Source organism: Lepus europaeus, chromosome 19 (genome assembly GCF_033115175.1).
Source record: "Lepus europaeus isolate LE1 chromosome 19, mLepTim1.pri, whole genome shotgun sequence".
NCBI classification, from domain to species: Eukaryota; Metazoa; Chordata; class Mammalia; order Lagomorpha; family Leporidae; genus Lepus; species Lepus europaeus.
Window position 1 is genome coordinate 2,020,074 of NC_084845.1, and position 19,553 is coordinate 2,039,626.

At 39.5% G+C, this 19,553-nt stretch overlaps 2 protein-coding genes across 2 annotated transcripts; both read left to right on the forward strand.

The window, feature by feature from the left end:
- Window positions 1-10,787: 10,787 nt before the first annotated feature.
- On the forward strand, window positions 10,788-11,741 carry LOC133748653 (olfactory receptor 6Z7-like). Its single transcript, XM_062177585.1, has one exon. It carries the CDS (start codon window positions 10,803-10,805, stop codon window positions 11,739-11,741), a length of 939 nt encoding a protein of 312 aa, XP_062033569.1. The 5' UTR covers window positions 10,788-10,802.
- A 5,343-nt stretch (window positions 11,742-17,084) lies between these two features.
- On the forward strand, window positions 17,085-18,023 carry LOC133748817 (olfactory receptor 6Z7). The gene has a single exon (XM_062177826.1). It carries the CDS (start codon window positions 17,085-17,087, stop codon window positions 18,021-18,023), a length of 939 nt encoding a protein of 312 aa, XP_062033810.1.
- The last annotated feature ends 1,530 nt before the right edge of the window (window positions 18,024-19,553 follow it).

Here is a 19,553-nt window from a genome sequence, read left to right on the forward strand (position 1 = left end):
GGTTTGAACAGTTATACAGCATTAAGTGGGGAAGAGGACCATCAGTACACACAGGTTGGGAGTAGAGCCATTGGTGGTAGAGTAGAGGTTATGATTACAAAGGAAAGAGGCCCAAGTGCGCTAGACAAGGTCTAGAACAAAGGACAGAGTCATTATTAGAGGAGCTAAGAAAGGTGCTGTCTAAGCTACAATTAAGTTTTCTGATTGAGAGGCAAATAGAACCTGATAGAAGGGGCTTGATAATAATCTGGTGGGCTTTAGGCCTTGTAAGTTAAGAGGCCCAGACCTATCTATCTCTTCACATGGGGTATATCCTAAGGGAGGTGTGAACCTCCTAGGGGAAGGCACTCTGTTGACTTTCATTACTTGGCTGGCCTGGGAGGAGAGCTGGCCAGGTAAAGGCAGGGGGCATCTCTAACAAGAAATTTACAGTTCTGCCTGCAATGTTGCTGACCCTACTTGACCATACCCTCAGCTGCGGTGGTCACTTTGGAAGTTGGGCTGAGTGAAGGGCTTTTCAGCTTAGAGCCAATAAGATCTGTGGCTCTGACCTGGGCATCCTTCGACTCCAGGGCAGGTCCATTTCCAGTGATCCAACTCTTGGCAGAGCTGCCAGGGCTCTTCACAAGCTGACTTCTGCTGAAGCCCATGCTTACCACATTGAAAGCCACTGCAGTGGACTGGCCTGTTGGGTCTCCTTGAGGGCGGATCACTGTACAGATCAGCCATTAATAGGCCTGCCACCCATTGCTTCTGATGCCTAGCTTTCTTTTCCTCCTGGTTTGTGTTAAAGCAGGCCAGAGGATGCAAGTCAAGGGAGTGCCTGTAACCCATCTCTAATCTTCAGTGGCCTGAACTACAAGTCTATAGTCACAGGCATGTTCTGTAGAAGTTTTTCTAAGGTAGACAATGCCCATGAGGAAAATTATATTCTCACTTTAAAACTTTCTTTCCCTTTGGTCTGAAAGGGAGGTTTTTTCTACTTACTGTATACTTCGCTGATGGCGAAGTGAATCTAGCTATGAGATTATTATTTAAGTTCTTATTTTGGCTATGCTATTACAGAAAAATGTTAGCCATCTCTTTTATAAGGTCTAAAGATTAAATTGTGCGTCCTACAGATTCCTTCATAATAGAATTAGTTTCCTACCTTGAAGAGAATAGAGAAATGAAAGAATAAGTTGGGCTTAGAATAGAGAAATGAGGGAGCAAGTCCTAGATCGCTTGCTGACAATAGCAATGTTACCTGAATACTTAGCAAACCGTTTCAACCATTAGATTACAACTTAAGAAAACATTTACCAGAAGGTCCAATGCCTTCTATAAATTTTAAGAATCATGTATTTGAAAACACCTCTTAAATATCTAACATGGTGTAGTTTGTTTAGCCAGTAAACTTAAGCACAACCATCTAAAATGTTTTTAGTTTCTTTCTACCAACAAGTTTAAAACATATGATACACAGATTCAGGTCACACGAATTAAAATGTATCTTTGATTGATTTTAGCAGCTTAAATTTATGGACAATCTTATCTATAAGCCATTTAAAATAAAACTCTTAATAAAATTTCCTATGTGGACATACAATATGTACACACATATAACATAGCATAATAGACCAATATAGCAATTCTAATAATAGCTTTTAAAATCTTTAACTCTTTTTGTAGATTGCCAATTGATTTGAATTGCTTTTTGTTGTTAGATTACTTTAACACATTGCTTTAACAGAGCATCAGAGTTTAATTCTATGACAAAGAGAAATTTTGCTTTCTGTGATTTTTTGCTGTGAGGTTTCCTTCCTTTACCTTCTTTCATATTGGTGACCATGTTTCTGTGTTTCTGTGTGTAACACATCTTTAAGCATCTTTTGTAGGGCAGGATGAGTGGCAACAAATTCTTTCAGTTTCTGTTTGCTATGAAAAGTCTTAATTTCACCTTCATTCAGAAATGAGAGCTTTGCAGGATATAATATTCTGGGCTGGCAGTTTTTCTCTCTTAGTACCTGGGCTATATCTCGCCATTCCCTTCTAGCTTGTAGGGTTTCTGATGAGAAGTCTGCTGTGAGTCTAATTGGAGATCCTCTGAGAGTGATCTGACGTTTCTCTCTTGCACCTTTTAGAATCTTTTCTTTATGTTTCACTGTGGTGAGTTTGATTACGATGTGTCGTGGTGAGGATCTCTTTTGGTCATGTTTATTAGGGGTTCTATAAGCTTCCTGTACTAAGATGCCTCTGTCCTTCTCCAAACCTGGGAAATTTTCTGCTAGTATCTCACTGAAAATGCCTTCTAATCCTTTCTTCCTCTCCATGCCTTCAGGAACTCCTAGAACCCGAATATTAGGTTTTTTAATAGTATCCTGTAGATTCCCGACAATATTTTTTAGATTTCTAATTTCTTCTTCTTTTCTTTGGTTTGCCTGTTTCCTTTCCTGTTCTCTGTCTTCTAAGTCTGATATTCTCTCTTCTGCTTTGCCCATTCTGTTTTTAAGGCTCTCTAATGTGTTTGTCATTTGATCTATTGAGTTCTTCATTTCAGTGTGGTTTTTTGTCACTATCACAGTTTCATGTTCTACTAGTTGTTTCATTTCATTTTGATTCCTCCTTAATATTTCATTTTCACGAGAGAGATTTTCTATCTTGTCCATTAAGGATTTCTGTAGTTCAAGAATTTGTTTTTGAGAACTTCTTAATGTTCTTATCAATTTTTTGAAATCCGTATCTTGCATTTCTTCGATCTCATCATCTTCATAATCTTGAATTGGGGTGTCTTTTTCATTTGGGGGCGTCATAGTGTCTTCCTTGTTCTTGTTACCTCGGTTTTTGCATTTGTTGTGTGGCATGTTGGAGATATTTGGTTTCTTTACTGTGGTGTTTTTTCTTGTTACACTATGGCTCTATATTAAGTGGACTGTCTGCTTTCGGTGGAGCCTTAGAGGCTTGAGATAAGTGTGGACTGAGAGCTGGGTTTGGTTCCTCAGGGTTAAGGGTGTGTCAAAGATGACACTCCCAGGTTAGGCGTGGTAAATCTCTTTCTTTTTTTTTTTTTGCTTCAAAAGGGAAGTAATTCCGCACAGCTGAATGTAATTGGAGGTAGTTAGCAGGTAAATGATATACCCACAGGAGCCAGAGATCGGAAGCTCTTTCCCAAGGACCACACAGGGAATCTCTGCTGCCCTCGTTGTGGGCTCCAATTCTCCTGCAGTCTCCCACTGGATTGCCAAGTTAGATCCTAATCTCCTGTTATTTCACCCCTCCCCCCAGAGTCAGGTTTTTCTGCTAGGCTCAGGGCTGGTGCAGACCTGAGGTCGCCCTGCTTATGACGTATGTCCAAAATGGCGCCTGCTCTTTGTCTTGCTCGCCTTTGAGGGGTGAGCGGAGAGAAACTCGTGTCCGTATCGGTTACTTTTTTTTTTTTTTTTCCCTCTCTCTCTTCTAGTTAGCCTGGTGAACTTTTCCCCACGGAGTTTCAAGCCTCGTTCCCTCTAGTCTCCTCTTTCTGCTTTCCCGCTGGTGTCTCAGGCTATTGAGATTCGGCTCACCTCGCGTTCCAGCGCTGGTGCGTTTAGTCTGCCGCTGGTGTCCCGAACTTGGGCTCCCACGCTCTCCACGCAGGTCCACTGTGAATCACTAGTTCCGGAAGAATTTCCGCTGCTGTTTCTTCCCCTACTCTTCCTTGACCCTGCAGTATCTCCACTTTTATTAACCTGTGTGTCTTGCTGAACTATCAATGTGCTCCTTCCTATTCCGCCATCTTGCCGCTCCCCCTGCTAGTTCTATTTTTAATTGTTGGAGGAGATATCACACTGTTTTCTATAATGGTTGAACAAATTTACATTCTCTCTAACAACACACAGTGGTTCCAATTTATTCACATCCTCACCAACATATTTTATCTCTTACCTTTTGATATTTAGACATTTAATCCTTTTTGAGTTGATTCCCATGTATGTTATGAGTCCAATTTAATTGTTTTGTGGGTGGAAATCTAGTTTTCCCAAAACCATTTATTAAAGAGACTATCCTCCCTTCCCCATTGCGTCTTCTTGATGTTCTTGTCAAAAAGTAATTGATTGTTTATTTCTGGTCTCTCTTTGTTTTCTTTTGGTCAGTGGTCTGTTTTCACATAAATACCATGCTATTTTGATTAGTGTAACTGTGTAATATAATTTGAAGCCAGAAATATAACATTCAGCTTTGTTTTTCATTTTCTTTCTCCGTTTTGAAGTTAATTTATTTTTACTTTTTAATGAACACATAATTGTACATGTTGATGGGGTACAGGGTTATATTCAACACTTACACTCAGTGTGTACTGACCAAATCAGGGTAATGAGCATTTCCATTGTCTTATCTTTTGTTTATATTTTTCTTTCTCAAGATTGCTTTGGCTCTTCAAAGTCTTTTGTGGTTTCATACAACTTTTTAAATTACCTTTTCCGTATCTGTGAGGAATCTCATTAGAATCTGGATAGAGATTTCATTGAATATGCAGATAGCTTGGGATAGTGTGTGAATATTTTGATATTTTTAATCCTTCCAATCCATGAACATGCTATGTCTTTACATTTGTTTGTATCTTCTTAAGTTTCTTTCATTGATGTTGTATAGTTTTCAAATTATAGATATTGTTTAAATTTATTCCTGGCTCTGTCATGCAATGGATAGTGCATTGGACTTCTAAATTTATTCCCATATATTTTATTCTTTTTGATGTTGTCATAAATGGGATTGTTAAAATTTCTTTTTTGGATAGAACATTACTGGCATAAAGAACTAGAACTTCTTTTTGAGTGTTGATTTTGTAACCTATTTCTTTCCTGAGTTCATTTTTAGTTCTATCAGTGTTTTTGTTGGAGTCTTCAGGATTTTTACATATAGGATCTTGTCATCTGCAAGCAGGGACAATTGTACTTATTCTCTTTTTTGAGATAATTTTTCATAGTAATGCTAATGAATACAAAGAGAACAGATTCAATGTAGTTAATAGATACATCTAAAAATATAAAAATACTTCCTTCCTCCCTTCCTTCCTCCCTCCCTTTCTTCCTTCTTTTCTTTCTTTTTGTGATAACATATTTTTAATTTACATTGTAGTCAGGGGCTTAATGCTCTGCTAAACAAAGAGTTCAACAAATAAAAAGTTAAAAAGCCCTAATTCAGCGACAATATAGGCGAGAGCTATAGACAATAATCAAATGAAAATATAACAATTTTCCCCATATACAATAAATTTTAAAATAATGATAGGACCTGTACTGTGGTACAGTGTGTTAAAGCCCTAGCTTGCAACGCCAGCACCCCATATGGACACTGGTTCGAGTCCTGGCTGCTTTTCTTCCTATCCAGCTCTCTGCTATGGCCTGGGAAAGCAGTGAAAGATGGCCCAAGTCCTTGGACCCCTGCACCCATGTGGGATACCCAGAAGAAGCCCCTGGCTCCTGGCTTCGTATCAGCTCAGCTCTGGCCATTGCAATCATTTGGGGAGTGAACCAGTGGGTGGAAGACCTCTCTCTCTGTCTCTACCTCTCTCTGTAACTCTGTCTTTCAAATATATAAAATAAATCTTAAAAAAAGTAATAACAGATAATTAAAACCATTGGTTAGTCAAAGATACAAAACAAAGTTTGATAAAACTCTATGTCTTCCACTTCCTTTTCATGTCTGAATGCTCTTGCTCGTATTTCCAGTACTGTTTAACAGAAATGGTTGGAGCGGACATCTTTGCACTGTGCCAGACTTGAGAGGAAAAGCAGTTTTCCTCCACTGATTACACTACCACCTGTTATATTTCAATAAATGACCATTCTTTTGCTAAGGAACTTTTCTTCTATACCTGTTTTTTTCCTGAGAGTCTTTTATCAGTAAATGTTAATGAGTTTTGTCCAATGCTTCTGCTGTATCTGCTGAGATGTTCATGTGTTTCATCCTGCTAGTGTGGTGTATCACACTGATTTGCATTTGTTAAACCAAGTTTGCATCTCAAGCATAAATCCACATGGTCATGGGATATATTCTTTTCGGGTTGGTAAATAAATTTGACTTTGTTAGTATTTTATTGAGGATTTTTTACATCTATTCTCATTAGGGACATCAGCCTGTAGGTTTCTTTACTTGTCTTATCTTTGATTTGGGCATTCAAGTGATGCTGGCTCCATAAAAAAGTTTGGAATTACTCTACTTCCATTTTTTTCTGGATGACTTGAAAAAGAATTGATACTAATCCATTGAACATTTGAGAATTCAGTCATGAAGCCGTTTCAGCCTAGGTCTTTCTTTGTTTGGATATTGCTGTTTGAATTATTTTGCTTGCTTCAGCCAATTTTTTCCAGACTTATTATCAGTAGGTGGTTAGTGTCCAGTAATTTAATTAATTTCCTTTTTATAATCAAGCTTTTAGCATGCGGTTGCTCATAATGGTTTCTGATGATCCTTTTTATTTCTGGTATGTTCATTGTAATGTCTTGGACTTGTTGTAGCATGCAAGAGAATGTCCCTTTATTAAAAGATGGTCACAGAGGCTGGCGCTGTGGCATAGCAGGTAAAGCTGCCACCTGCAGTGTCAGCATCCCATATGGGCGCCGGTTCAAGTCCCGGCTGCTCCACTTCCAATCCAGCTCTCTGCTGTAGCTTGGGAGAGCAGTATAAGATGGCCCAAGAGCTTGGGCCCCTGCACGCATGTGGGAGACCCGGAAGAAGCTCCTGGCTCCTGGTTTCGGATCGGCACAGCTCCAGCCATTGCAGCCAATTGGGGAGTGAACCAGCTGATGGAAGGTCTCTCTCTCTCTCTCTCTCTGCCTCTCCTTCTCTCTCTCTCTCTCTCTCTGTAACTCTGACTTTCAAATAAAAATAAATGAATCTTAAAAAAAAAGATGGTCACAGAAACCAAGACCTGGGTGTTGTCTCTATTCATTGCTCCTAAGATGTCAGTGTTTCTAGATCTCTCAGGAGACAGACATAGGAAATACAAGAATACTTCAAAAAGTTCATGGAAAATAAAATTGAAAGATTACTTTGGTGTAAATTTCTTTGAAATCTGTGCAGTCTTTTCATAATACACAGTTTTCGTGAACCTTTTGAAGATCATTAATGTGCAGATATTTCAAAAATTTTAGCACCAAAAAGTGTGCATATGTGAACATAAAAAACAGATTTGTACACATGATTATATATACATTATACACATGCATATTTGAAGTACACTCTCATGCATATGCATATCTAGAAACTCTCAAACATGAACACATATTTCTCATTACCAGTTCCATTTCAATACCACAGAGTATAATATAATCTTCTCTCTTTCCTATGCTGTAACTCCTCTCACTTTATCTTTGAGAAACCTGATCTCCATTATTTTTAATATTTAATCATTTTCTCAGGTTTAGAACTTAGACAAACTCATTGAGAAATTTCTAACTCACACCATTTGGAAAAACAAACCTAATAACTAGAGTTCAATATGTGTTTTCAGCTCTTTTTCTGTAAAATTTGCACACAGCAAAATATACTAATCAAAATTATGTAATTGAATAAGTTTTGAAAAAGGTATGCACATATACACATATAATACATAGGACATTTATTTCATTTAGGAAACACATAAATGCACAAAGACAGTTCTTGCCTCCTTTTCTAAGTTATCATATAAATGGAGCCCCAAATATGTACTCTCCTTTAAACTTTCCATCACCATATATCTGTGAGATTTATCCATATTGCAGTCTGTATCATTGGTTTATTTTATCACTAAAATGTCAACTTTAGGTTTATAGTTGTCCGGTATTAAGTACATTCAAATTGTTGTCACAATCAATCCATCCATCTCCAAAACTTTTTATCTTCTTTCAAAACTGAAACTCTGTCCATATTAAATAATAACTCCCCATTTCCTATGGTTCCCAGCCACTGGCAAATACCCTGGCACTTTCTCTGTGAATCTGAATGCTTCAAGAACCTCATATGAGTGGAATGATACAGTACTAGCTTTTGGTGATAGTTTAATTTCATTTAACATGATGCCTTCACTGTTCACCCATTTTGTAGCATATGTCAGCATATTAAGGCTGAAGATTATTCTACTATATGTGTATAGTAGAATGGTTTTGTTTTTCTAGTCCTCCATTGATGGGTACATGGGTAGTTTATAAATTTGGCTATTGTGAATAATGCTATCATGAACAAGAGGTACAAATATCTATTTGTGTTTCTCTTCTAAATAAGAAGCACTTTATGAGCCTTTAGCTTCTACCAGAAGATTCTCTGTTGTGGTCCTCAGTTCTATCAGAGCTCTATCAGTGTTTTTCAAAATGAATTAAAACTTGGTGTATAGTTCCATATTGCTGTTCTCCCCTACACCTAAGATGGATCAGCTGAATGTTAGAGCTGTTTTGAGCTAATGTTAGTACTCCAGGATCAAAGCCCAGGGACTCATGTTGTGGAAGAAATTAGCCAATACATGCTAACTTGAACTTGGGATGGTTTAGAGGCAAATTCTACTTTGCTACCATTCCCCTTAAGGCTCTGAAGAGCATGGGGGAAAAAAAAAAAAAAGCTTTCTTTTCCACTCCTTATGTAACTCCACAGAGACAGGATAGGTCTCTGAGACCCAGAGCTCCTGTTTAACCTCACCTCCCTGTCTGTTTCTCACAGTGTGGACAGCCAACTCAGCAACTCAGTGGATTCAGAACCACAGAGAATCAAGAGTGGCACGCGTTTGTGTCAGGACCACGGACAGCTCCTTCCACAGTGTACTGAAAAGCTGTTCTTTCATTCTGGGCAGAAACTGAATCCACCTGGGCATCAGAGTCTCCTCCAGGTGCAGCACCTGCCAGGAGGGGTCTGTCCCCATTGTCCTTCCACCATCGGGTGAGGAGAGCAAAGGCTATTCTTTGGGGGTGAAGACAAGGAGCAGAAAGAAACTTTATAGAACACCCAAGGTAAACCAGATACTGACTTTAAATACTTACACACATTAACTAATTTCATACTCAAAACACCTGATGAGGAAATATCAGCATTACTGCTTGTCTGGTTTATGTGTTAATCACAATGCATGGCTAATTCAAGTGGCTTCTAGAGGCTCGTACAACCAGAAAGGGAAAGATATTCTGTTTATCGTGCCTATCTGACTACTGACTACAAAATTCTTCCTATTAATTCTATTTTCTATAATACAAAGTGTTCTCACATGTAGTAGCTACTATTACATGGAATATATTAATTCTAAGGGAATAACCATCAATCCTTCATACAGTATGCAAAGAAGTACCAAACAGACTAAACAAATCGCCTAGAGTTATGGTGCTTCAAAGTTTTCAAAATTCTTTGAGGCCAAAACCCAGATTTTTTCATGTTTGTGTGTATGAAGCTCCTGGCATTCTAATTTTCTTTGTGTACAAATGCATTTCTTGGTAAGTGTTTGTGGAATTGACAACAGGATTAAAATCCAGTCGCATATAAATCCTAACCTGATGCGTTAACCTCCACATTGTATTCTGTCTGCTTCTTCAGGAGAAAAAAAATACCTACTCAAAGTAGGAATGATTTTTAGTGTTGTTCTTTCTAATTTTTATTAACAATAATTGTACATATTTAAGGGATGTAATATGCCATTTCAATATTTGCATAAAATGCATACTGATTAAATCAGTGTAAACAACACTTCTCATTTAACATTACCTTTTATTAGAGCCTTAGAGCTCCTTTCTTCTATTTCCTCACAAAATATCTAGATTGTTGTGAACTACAACACCCCCACTGCACTGTGTAACACTAGGAACATTCTTTTTCTCTAACTCTGATTTGACCCTTATAATCTAAATGCTCCTTATCCCCCTACCTCTTCCAGCCTCCAGTAATCACCATTCCGTGTTCAAATTGAGTTTTGTTAGTTTGCATACATGCGTGAGAATGTGATGTATTTGTCTTTCTGTGTCTGGGATATTTGTTTAACATGATGTCCTTCAGTTCCATACATTTGTCTGTGAATGATAGGCTTTTGTTCTTTTTATCTCTGAACTGTCCATTGTGAATATATATAACACATGTTCTTTATCCATTCATCTGATGATGGGCACCATGGTTGATTCCATATCATGGCTATTGTGAATAGTACCTAAATAAACACGGTGGCATAGGTATCTGTTTCATATAATGATTTAATATCTTTGGATAGACACCCATAGTGTGATTATTGGATCATATAGCAGTTCTATTTCTAGTTTGTAAGAAATCGCCACACTCTGCTATCTCACATCCCAGTTACTTCTCCTTTGTCTACATTCTCATTGGATTGTGTTACTTTCTGTCTTTTTTGATAATAGGAATTATAACCAGGTAAGGTGATATATCATTGTGGTTTTGATTAATATTTCCCTGAAGGCTAGTGATACTGATCATTTTTCATATGTTTGTTGTCTGTATTTCTTTAGAGAACTGCCTATTCAAGTCCATTGAATAATATAAAACTCAGACATGAAGAGGTTAAGTAGTCTACTCAAGGAACAGAACTAGAAAATACCACAATGTAAATCCCTCTGAGTTATAATCAGGCCTTATTCATCACTTTGTCTCCAGTTTAGCTGGTGGAAGTATTGACAGGTAGGAGCAGTAACTGTGTTCAGATTTTGTCTCACAAATCTACAGTATCCCTCCCGCTCTCTTAACAATAAGTCATCAACAGAGAATGAGCTAGCAAAGTCACTGGGCTCTTCAAGCACAGTGGACACACTCCAAGATTTATTTTATTATTGTACCTTTTCAGGAATCAGAATTCAACAATTTTATTTTCTTCTACATAGATGGAGAGGTCTCCGGAGTTGGCCAATGTGACCAGAGTCCAGCAATTTGTCTTGCTGGGATTTTCCACGAAACTGGGTATAAGGGACGCCCTGTTTGCCATCTTCCTGACTCTCTACCTGCTGACTCTCTTGGAGAATGCACTCATCATCTACCTCATCTGCAGCCACAGAGAGCTCCACAAGCCCATGTACTTCTTCCTGGGCAACCTCAGCTGCCTGGAGATGTGCTACGTGTCGGTGACCATGCCCAGCCTGCTGGCGGGGCTGTGGACTGGACCCTACCAGGTGCCCTTCACAGCCTGCATGACCCAATTGTTCTTTTTTGTCTCTCTCATCTGCACAGAGTGCACCCTCCTGGCCTCCATGGCCTATGACCGCTACGTGGCCATCTGCCGCCCTCTGCACTACCCACTGCTCATGCGGCCCCAGGTCTGCCTGGGCTTATCCTTGTCCTCATGGCTTGGTGGGTTTATTGTCTCAGCAGTAAAAACAAAATGCATTGCCAGCCTGTCTTACTGCGGCCCCAATGTCCTCAACCAATTTTTCTGCGACGTCTCCCCTCTGCTCAACCTGTCCTGCACCCATGTGGCCCTCACAGAGCTAGTGGACTTCATCTCTGCCATCGTCATCTTCTGTGGAACTCTGCTAGTCTCCCTGGCCTCCTATGCAGCCATTGGGGCGACTGTGCTCCGCATGCCCTCAGCGGCTGCCCGGCGCAAGGCTTTCTCCACCTGTGCCTCCCACCTGGTGGTGGTGGGCATCTTCTACTCGGCAGCTCTCTTCATCTACTGCCGGCCCAGCCGCATCAAGTCCATGGACCTCAACAAGGTGCTGTCAGTCATCTACACGGTGGTCACACCCATGTGCAACCCTGTCATCTACTGCCTGCGCAACAAGGAGGTCCACGCAGTGCTGCGGAAGACTCTATCCTGGCTCTGATCCTCATCTTCCAAGCCTGTGCTTCTCACATCCAGATTCAAACTGCAATCCGTGTGAAAAGATGCTTAACCTAACTCACAAAAGAACAAATATTTAACAATCTCATGAGCCTGGATGTGTCCACAGTACTGATAAGATAATGTGTACAAGGATATTGTTGCATAATTGTTTGCAATAAAAAAATTAGGAACAACTTAAAATTTCACTGATAATGGATGGATTGAATGTTATTTGATATACATTATGTGATAACCCTTGATCTATTTTAAAAGAAATCGATGTTTATGAATTGATTTGGAAATGCCAGAGTACTTCAAAAAGTTAATAGAAAATGGAATTAAAATGCTAGTTAATCTTGATGCACAAACGTTGACATCTGTTGTCCAAATAATGAGTACCGAAATTAACTAGATTGAATGAGTATGTTCCTAATGTTACACAGTATAGTGGGTGGCTATAGTTCATAATAATCTATTGTAAATTTTATAAGAAAATAGAAGAAAGAAGCCCAAAGTTTCCAAAAATAAAGTAATATTAAAGAAGTGGAAATGTTGGTTGACCGGACTTGATCAATATACATTGTATACATGTATTGAAAATGTTGCTCCCTGGCCCATAAACATGAACAATGATTATTAATTAAAGAAGAAAAATATTGAGATCCATGGGTAGTTTTCCCACAGGATTTCGCATGAAATGGGAAACTTATAAAACAGAATGCAGAACTGTCATATTTTTATATGACTTGTTTCTTCACTTGTTTTCTGGGGAAATTAGTATCTTTTGGGAGACTTGGATCAAGTGCCCTTTTGTTGTGCGGCAATTTACATTATATGAGTAATTAAATTTGATTGAGATAAAGCATAACATTTACCTAAGATCACAATCATTTTTATGTGCATAGCTACTATTTACACTGCTGTGCAATCATCACAATTCTTTTCCAAAATCCCTTTCACCTGGCACAAGCGAAACTCTGGCCATTAGACAGCAAGACTCCATTCCCCCCTTCTCGTCTGCTGGCAACGACTGTACTTCCTAGTTCTATCATTTGAGAATTCTGTGAGTGGAATGATTGTTTTTCTCTTTCTGTGATGACTTGTTTTACTCATTATAATGTCTTCACGATTCATCCATTTCATAGCATGTGTGAGAGCTTCCTTCCTTTTTAAGAGTGAATAACATTGTATGTTTCTGTGTACGCCACATTCAACTCATCAGCTGTCATCTACCTGGATAGTTTCCACATTGCGATGCATGTTACTATGTACATGGTGTACAAACATCTGCTGTGTCTGATTTCAATGAGCAGCGTTTTCCGAGCACCAAGTCTGTTCTAAAAGCTCTCTGTTGTGGTCCTCAGCTCCACTGGTGCTTCTCCAAACAAATTATAAACCTAGATTCCATGCTGGTGTGCTAAAGCACACACAGAATTGATAAACTGATTTTATTTATCCTGATACCCAACCCGAGCACCTTGTGTTTGGAAAGACACTCTCAGTGCGTGGGGACTTGCACTGCAATTTGCTTGGAGGCCAACTTGCCTCTGTCCTTCTCCCATCAGCCTCCTTAGAGCCCCGGTTTAATAAAAACTTTCTTCTCCTTCACTTGCTCTAATCCACAGAGATCAGAGAGGTCTCTCAGGGCCAGAGCTCCTGTTTAACTTACCCTTCTGTCTCCTTCTCAAGTGTGGCTAGTCACTTCAGTAGCGCCTGGAATGCAGAACCACAAAGAGAATCAAGGGGCCGGGGACAGTGTGGTACCTATTCCAGGACCAAGGAGAGTTTCCTCCGAGGCACACTGAAAGCCTATAGTTCTATTCCTTGGATCTCCTTTGGGCAGAAGCTGAATCCTCCTGAGCTTGAGTCTCCTCCAGGTGCAGCATCAGACGGAAAGGATCTGTGCCCACCGTCTTTCCACCATTAGGTGAGGAGACCAAACGTGATTCTCGGGAGGTGAAGACAAAGAGCAACAGAAAGAACATTTCTTTTGTAGAAAACTCAGGGATACCAGGTACAGACTCTAAATACTTTAGAGATATTGACTGATTTAACTCCCAGGAGTGGTAGATAGATACAGGTATATATGGCATATGTAGGTCAAGTGGCTTCCTAAAGACCCTAACGGTAGAAAGGGAGGGATAGCCTCGTAGTCTGACTTGAAATGCTTTCAACCACAAGTGTTGCCACTCCAAAGAGATCTGACATGTGATGGATACTGATATATACAGTCAATCAATTCTAAGGGGGTAACAGTCACGTTTTCATTACAAAGCAAAGGGGGATGAAGTATATTTAGTAACTTTCCTAGAGCCACACTGCTTCAGTGTTTTTAAACTCTTTGAGGCTAAAATCCAGGTTCCTTCATGCCCGTCTGTCCACTGGTCCTGGCTCTGCTTTCTTTGCCTACAGCATTTACTTGCTATGGAGTGGAGGTGGGATTAAAGTCTGTTAAAGTCTTTTTTCCAATCAAGAGTCTGCTTTTATGAGAGAAACCCTGGGTTTCATTTAGGATAAGAGGTTTCAAACCCATATAACATATAACTTCTAAGCACAAGCCTTTAAATTCACAGTGTGTAACCCTCCTCTCCTAACAGATAAAATATTTTAAGGTATAAGAGGATTGTCCTTGATTTGGAAATGCACAACTCAAGCCTGAAAGGGTTAAGCGCCCTGTTCAAGACCTAGAGCTAGAAAGCATCATGGCCCAGATTCCTCACAGAGCAGTAACCAGATCCTGTGCACACAGTAACTATGCATCTGAAGGATTCAATTAACCATGTCCCTCATGCCTTTGTTCATAACCTTAAGATCATTTCCCCAAATCTCCAGCTCCGTGGATCTCTCAGATGTAGAAATTCGAATTCTCTGTAATGAGAATAAAATGGCAGCAACAAACTCTTACATAATGAAACTCCCATTTATAACACCTCAGAGGTTCTCTCTCAAAACTCCTTTCATCCTTTATATCACTGAGTACTGTAGGAATCTTTCTCCTAAAAACGTGTCACAAATATGTTCTTGTTGCTAGTTTTTCCAACTCAGTATTTGAACAGGATATGTGAAAATGATCTGACTTAAGTCACAGGAAGGGGGTATGGAATTTTGATCCAATTAGACTCCAATTTGCATCCTAGTTCTCATACTATTACTCTCTGTCTTGGAAAAGTTGCTGATTTCTTGAACTTTGTTCCTCACCTGTAATACCAAGACGACAAATATATCTTCACGGTGGTTTTTTGAGCTTTAAAGAGCTAAAGATTGAAGGCATAACACAAAGCTACACAAAGGAAGAGCTTCCTAAATAATCATTGTTATTACTGCCACAACAATTTAGTTTATGATGCTTCCATTTAGAATACTGAAAATCAGAATTATAATAATAAGAAGAAAGCATGTGAGATATAAGAATTAGAATTAGTCCAAGATTTCTTCCCAAAACATGGGCAAATAACTTTTATTGTTAACCCTGAGTTGTCTTTCTTAGAGCATTTTGAGAATTTCCTTGAATTGGGAGAGAATGGGGGCGGAGGGAGAGAGAAAGATAATTAGAATGGAAAACTTCAATGAGCGCTCTCTGAACATCCATAGCTGTATCCCAATCTGTAGTCTGAACTCCGAAATATCAGCCTGGAGTTGTCCAGGAGAGAGTGGCCAGGTGGAGCGAAGTACAGTGATTTTGTTTGTTGGGGAACAGTTTGTTGTGCAAAACTTTGCACATGATAAATGGGCCATTAATTAGGGAGTTTCCCCCAGAGCAGGGGCTATGTTAAGAACCAAAACACAAATATGTGAGTACGGGGGAGAACCAGGTTCATGTGGGCATCAGAGGGAGGTTCCTTGCAGCTTCAGACCATTGCAAGTGCTGCCGTCTTGTTTGGAATATTCTTCCGCATTTAGTCCCACGTTGGGGAGCATCTGTCGCCTCGTGTTACACCTTCAATCATTTTGGCATAAGTAACCTTCTCCTATGAGCTCTTATGGGCTCAGGATATGTTTCTTCATGGTTCCAAGCCCTTCTGAAATTTCCTAGTCCTTCTTGTTGTTCGCACGAGTACCTCTATCTCACAAAGAGCCTGCTCCTCACAGACAGCTGGTGTTCCTGGATCTCACCCATGCAGTCCCAGTGCCAGCAACAAAGGGAACTCAATAAGTGGCCTCCAGTGAATGCAGAGGACGAAGCCCTCTACTCAGAAGGACTCTCCAGGTTGGGTTACTTAAGCTCTCCGATCCCCAAGCCTCAGGTGTGGAAGTCTTTTCTGGATCCTCTGATTTGGCACAGTGCTGACGGCCACCCCAGCTGACTTTTTTCTCTGTTCAGTTTGCTCCCTGCTGTGTAGTTTATGCTAGTGACTAGGTTGTATAGCAAGTTCTGGACACAGAGTTGGAGTTCAATGTATAGAAATTTTCATTAATAGATTATGTGCCTCAGTTTACATCAGCAATTTCTTGTCTGAATATGAAGAAAATCATATATGAGAATATACAATCATATAGGTTTGGCACAATAAATGAAATGTCCAGCCTTATGCTGAACAGTGCACCAACTTTTCTGCAATTTGGACTGGACACTGCCTCTTTCCCTTCTTGAACGTTACCAGTTATGACTCGCAACATAATATAATTCTATAAATTAAAATAGAATTAAAATAAAACATTTTTTAAACAAGACAGCTTTCAAGCTAACTCTACTCTGGATCTTATAGAATGGCCTGAATTCATTTGTGAATGATAAAAGATAAAAACTCTGAAGAAATCACATTTTACAAAACAAGCACAGCAATCATTCTTATTTCTAATTTGTTCTTAGGTATTGCTCTCTACACTTGATTTATTATAGCAAACTCATGGGATGGAAGTGTTACTCTGCCAAATTTCCTCAGTGGAATTGTTTGTATAAGGTCATAGGTTTAGCAAGAAGAGCACACAAAGAACTCAGACATCTGAACTCACGCTGAGTTTCCCCTACGAATATGCAACATTTCCCTCTACAACAAAAGAATTCCAAAGAAAACCAGTTGCCAAAGGCACTTGGTCTCCAAGCACTGTCAGAATAGCCTCAAATTTCAAAACAAAAGTTGTGAAGTTGCACATGTTGCACATGTACACCCTACGCGGCTTCCACTATTGTTAACATATATTAGAGAAGATTTGTCACAGTCAATAATCCACTCTCGGTTTTGCCCGTTATTAACATCTCATATTAGTATGATATACTGTCACAATTAATGAATAAAACCCAGCTGTCCCCTAAGCCTTCCACCACCCCCAGCCTCTAGTAATCAGCATTTTACTACTGTGACTTTACAGGAAACAGAATGTTAACAACTTTGTCTCCTCACAGATGGAGAAATCCCTGGAATTGGCCAACATGACCAGAGTCCAGCAGTTTGTCTTGCTGGGTTTGTCCAGTAGCCCGGGCATAAGGGACGCCCTGTTTGCCATCTTCCTGACTCTCTACATGCTGACCCTCCTGGAGAACACGCTCATCATCTACCTCATCTGCAGCCACAGAGAGCTCCACAAGCCCATGTACTTCTTCCTGGGCAACCTCAGCGGCCTGAAGATGTGCTACGTGTCAGTGACCATGCCCAGCCTGCTGGCGGGGCTGTGGAATGGCATCTACCACATTTTCTTTGTGGCCTGCATGACTCAGCTCTTCTTCTTCATAGTCCTTGTTGGCACAGAGTGCATCCTCCTGGCCTCCATGGGCTATGACCGCTATGTGGCCATCTGCCACCCACTGCACTACCCACTGCTCATGCGGCCCCAGGTCTGCCTAGGCTTGGCCATGACTTCGTGGCTGGGTGGGCTTGTAGTATCTCTGGCCAAGACCACATGCATTGCCACCCTGTCCTACTGTGGCCCCAATGTCATCAACCACTTTTTCTGTGATGTGGCCCCTCTGTTGGATCTGTCTTGTACTCATGTGGCCCTCACTGAGCTGGTGGACTTTGTCTCTGCCATCGTCATCCTCTGGGGTTGCCTTATTCTGACTATGACCTCTTATGTGGCTATTGGTAGGGCTGTGCTCCGCATGCCATCAGCTGCTGCCCGCTACAAAGCCTTCTCCACCTGCGCCTCCCACCTGGTGGTGGTGGGCATATTCTATTCAGTCACAATCTTCATCTATGCCCGTCCCAGCCACATGGAGGCCATGGACCTCAACAAGATGCTCTCTGTCATCTACACGGTGGTCACACCCATGTGCAACCCTGTCATCTACTGTCTGCGCAACAAGGAGGTCCAGGCAGCTTTCTATAAAACCCTGCACTGGTCCTGAGGTTGACCAGCTGACCAGCATCAGGAGAGATTTCAAGTTATCAATATCCTACTTTTTTATTTAAATATAATTCACAAGTTATAAATTTCATCTTTTCAACATGCACAATTTAATGGCTTTTTGAGTATATTCACAAGGTTGTGCAAATATAATCACTGTCTAATTCTAGAACATCTTCATTATCTCTACCACCCATAGCCCTAAGAAACCACCCACCTACTTTCTATGAGGGTTGAAGTAAAAATGGTATCTGCTATGTCAAAATGTATGAGCATTTAACTATGATCAATATTGGTTAACTGCTTTGCATATAATATGTCTCAGTGTACATTTCCATACAAAGAGTGTGTTTCCTCCACGTCTTACAACTTTGCATCTTCTCAGATGATTTCTTTTTCATTTTGATATGTATGAATTTTACTTTGATTTTCATTTCTTTACAAGATGGTAGAGGTGACTATAGCCTAAGCTTGTGGGTCATGTTGGTTACCTTTATTTGAATGAACTACTAGGTTGTCTTTGTCCAAATAGCTTTGAATAGGCATTTTTGTTACTCAATAACTTGACCATATCATAATCTTTTTGCTCCATGATAAATTTATAAAGAATGCAAGGGCATTCAGATTCTTAAGGATTTTTTTATTTATTAACAAATAACCCTTCTAAAATGTGCCCATTTATTCTCTCTCTGAAAAAAAAAAAAAAGAACATGCTCATTTCCCTTGAGGTATCATTGACATAATTTTAATAAAAGTTAAAAGTATTTCAGTCTGAACAAGTCATTCCATTGAAGGTAACTCCATTAATTTGTTTTCTTTTATGTTTATTTATTTTGTTATACAAGGGCATTTTTTTTTACCATTAATTCACATAGTACAACACATTAAGGACAGAGCTCCTGCATGGGGAGTAAGTGCACAGTGACTCCTATTGTTGATAACAGTATCTTAAAAGTTAATGGAAATATAATTAAAAGATGAGTTAGTTTTAGTGAAAAATTTCTTGAAATCTATACATATTAAGAGTCTTCAAAAAGTTCATGGAAATGAACATTATAAAAAAAGCACACGTTTCAAATTTTTTACCAAGTTAATTAATTAATTGCATTTTCCATGACACTTTTTAAGCACCCTAGTAAAAGTGACACAATCTTAATACAAAATATTCAATATGTAAAGTAGAGTATGAGCCCCTGTGACTCCATACCCAAAAATTCCTGCTGATAATAGTTGATATACCCACTCTCAGATTCTTTTCTGGGTGTATATTAACAGAATAACATTTTAATAATTATTATTTCATCACAAGTTTACAAAATGTTAACATACTCATATAATCGCTTCTTTTATTTTTAACCCAACAACCTGGCTAGGACATCTCTCATGTCAGTAACCACAGGTCTAATCTAACCTCTTTCATGGAGGCATATTATTGCACAGTATGTATGTAACATTTAAATGGTCTCCTGTTTGTGGCCACTTGAATTATTTCCAATAATTTCCCCAAAACATTGCCTATTCCAAATTTCTC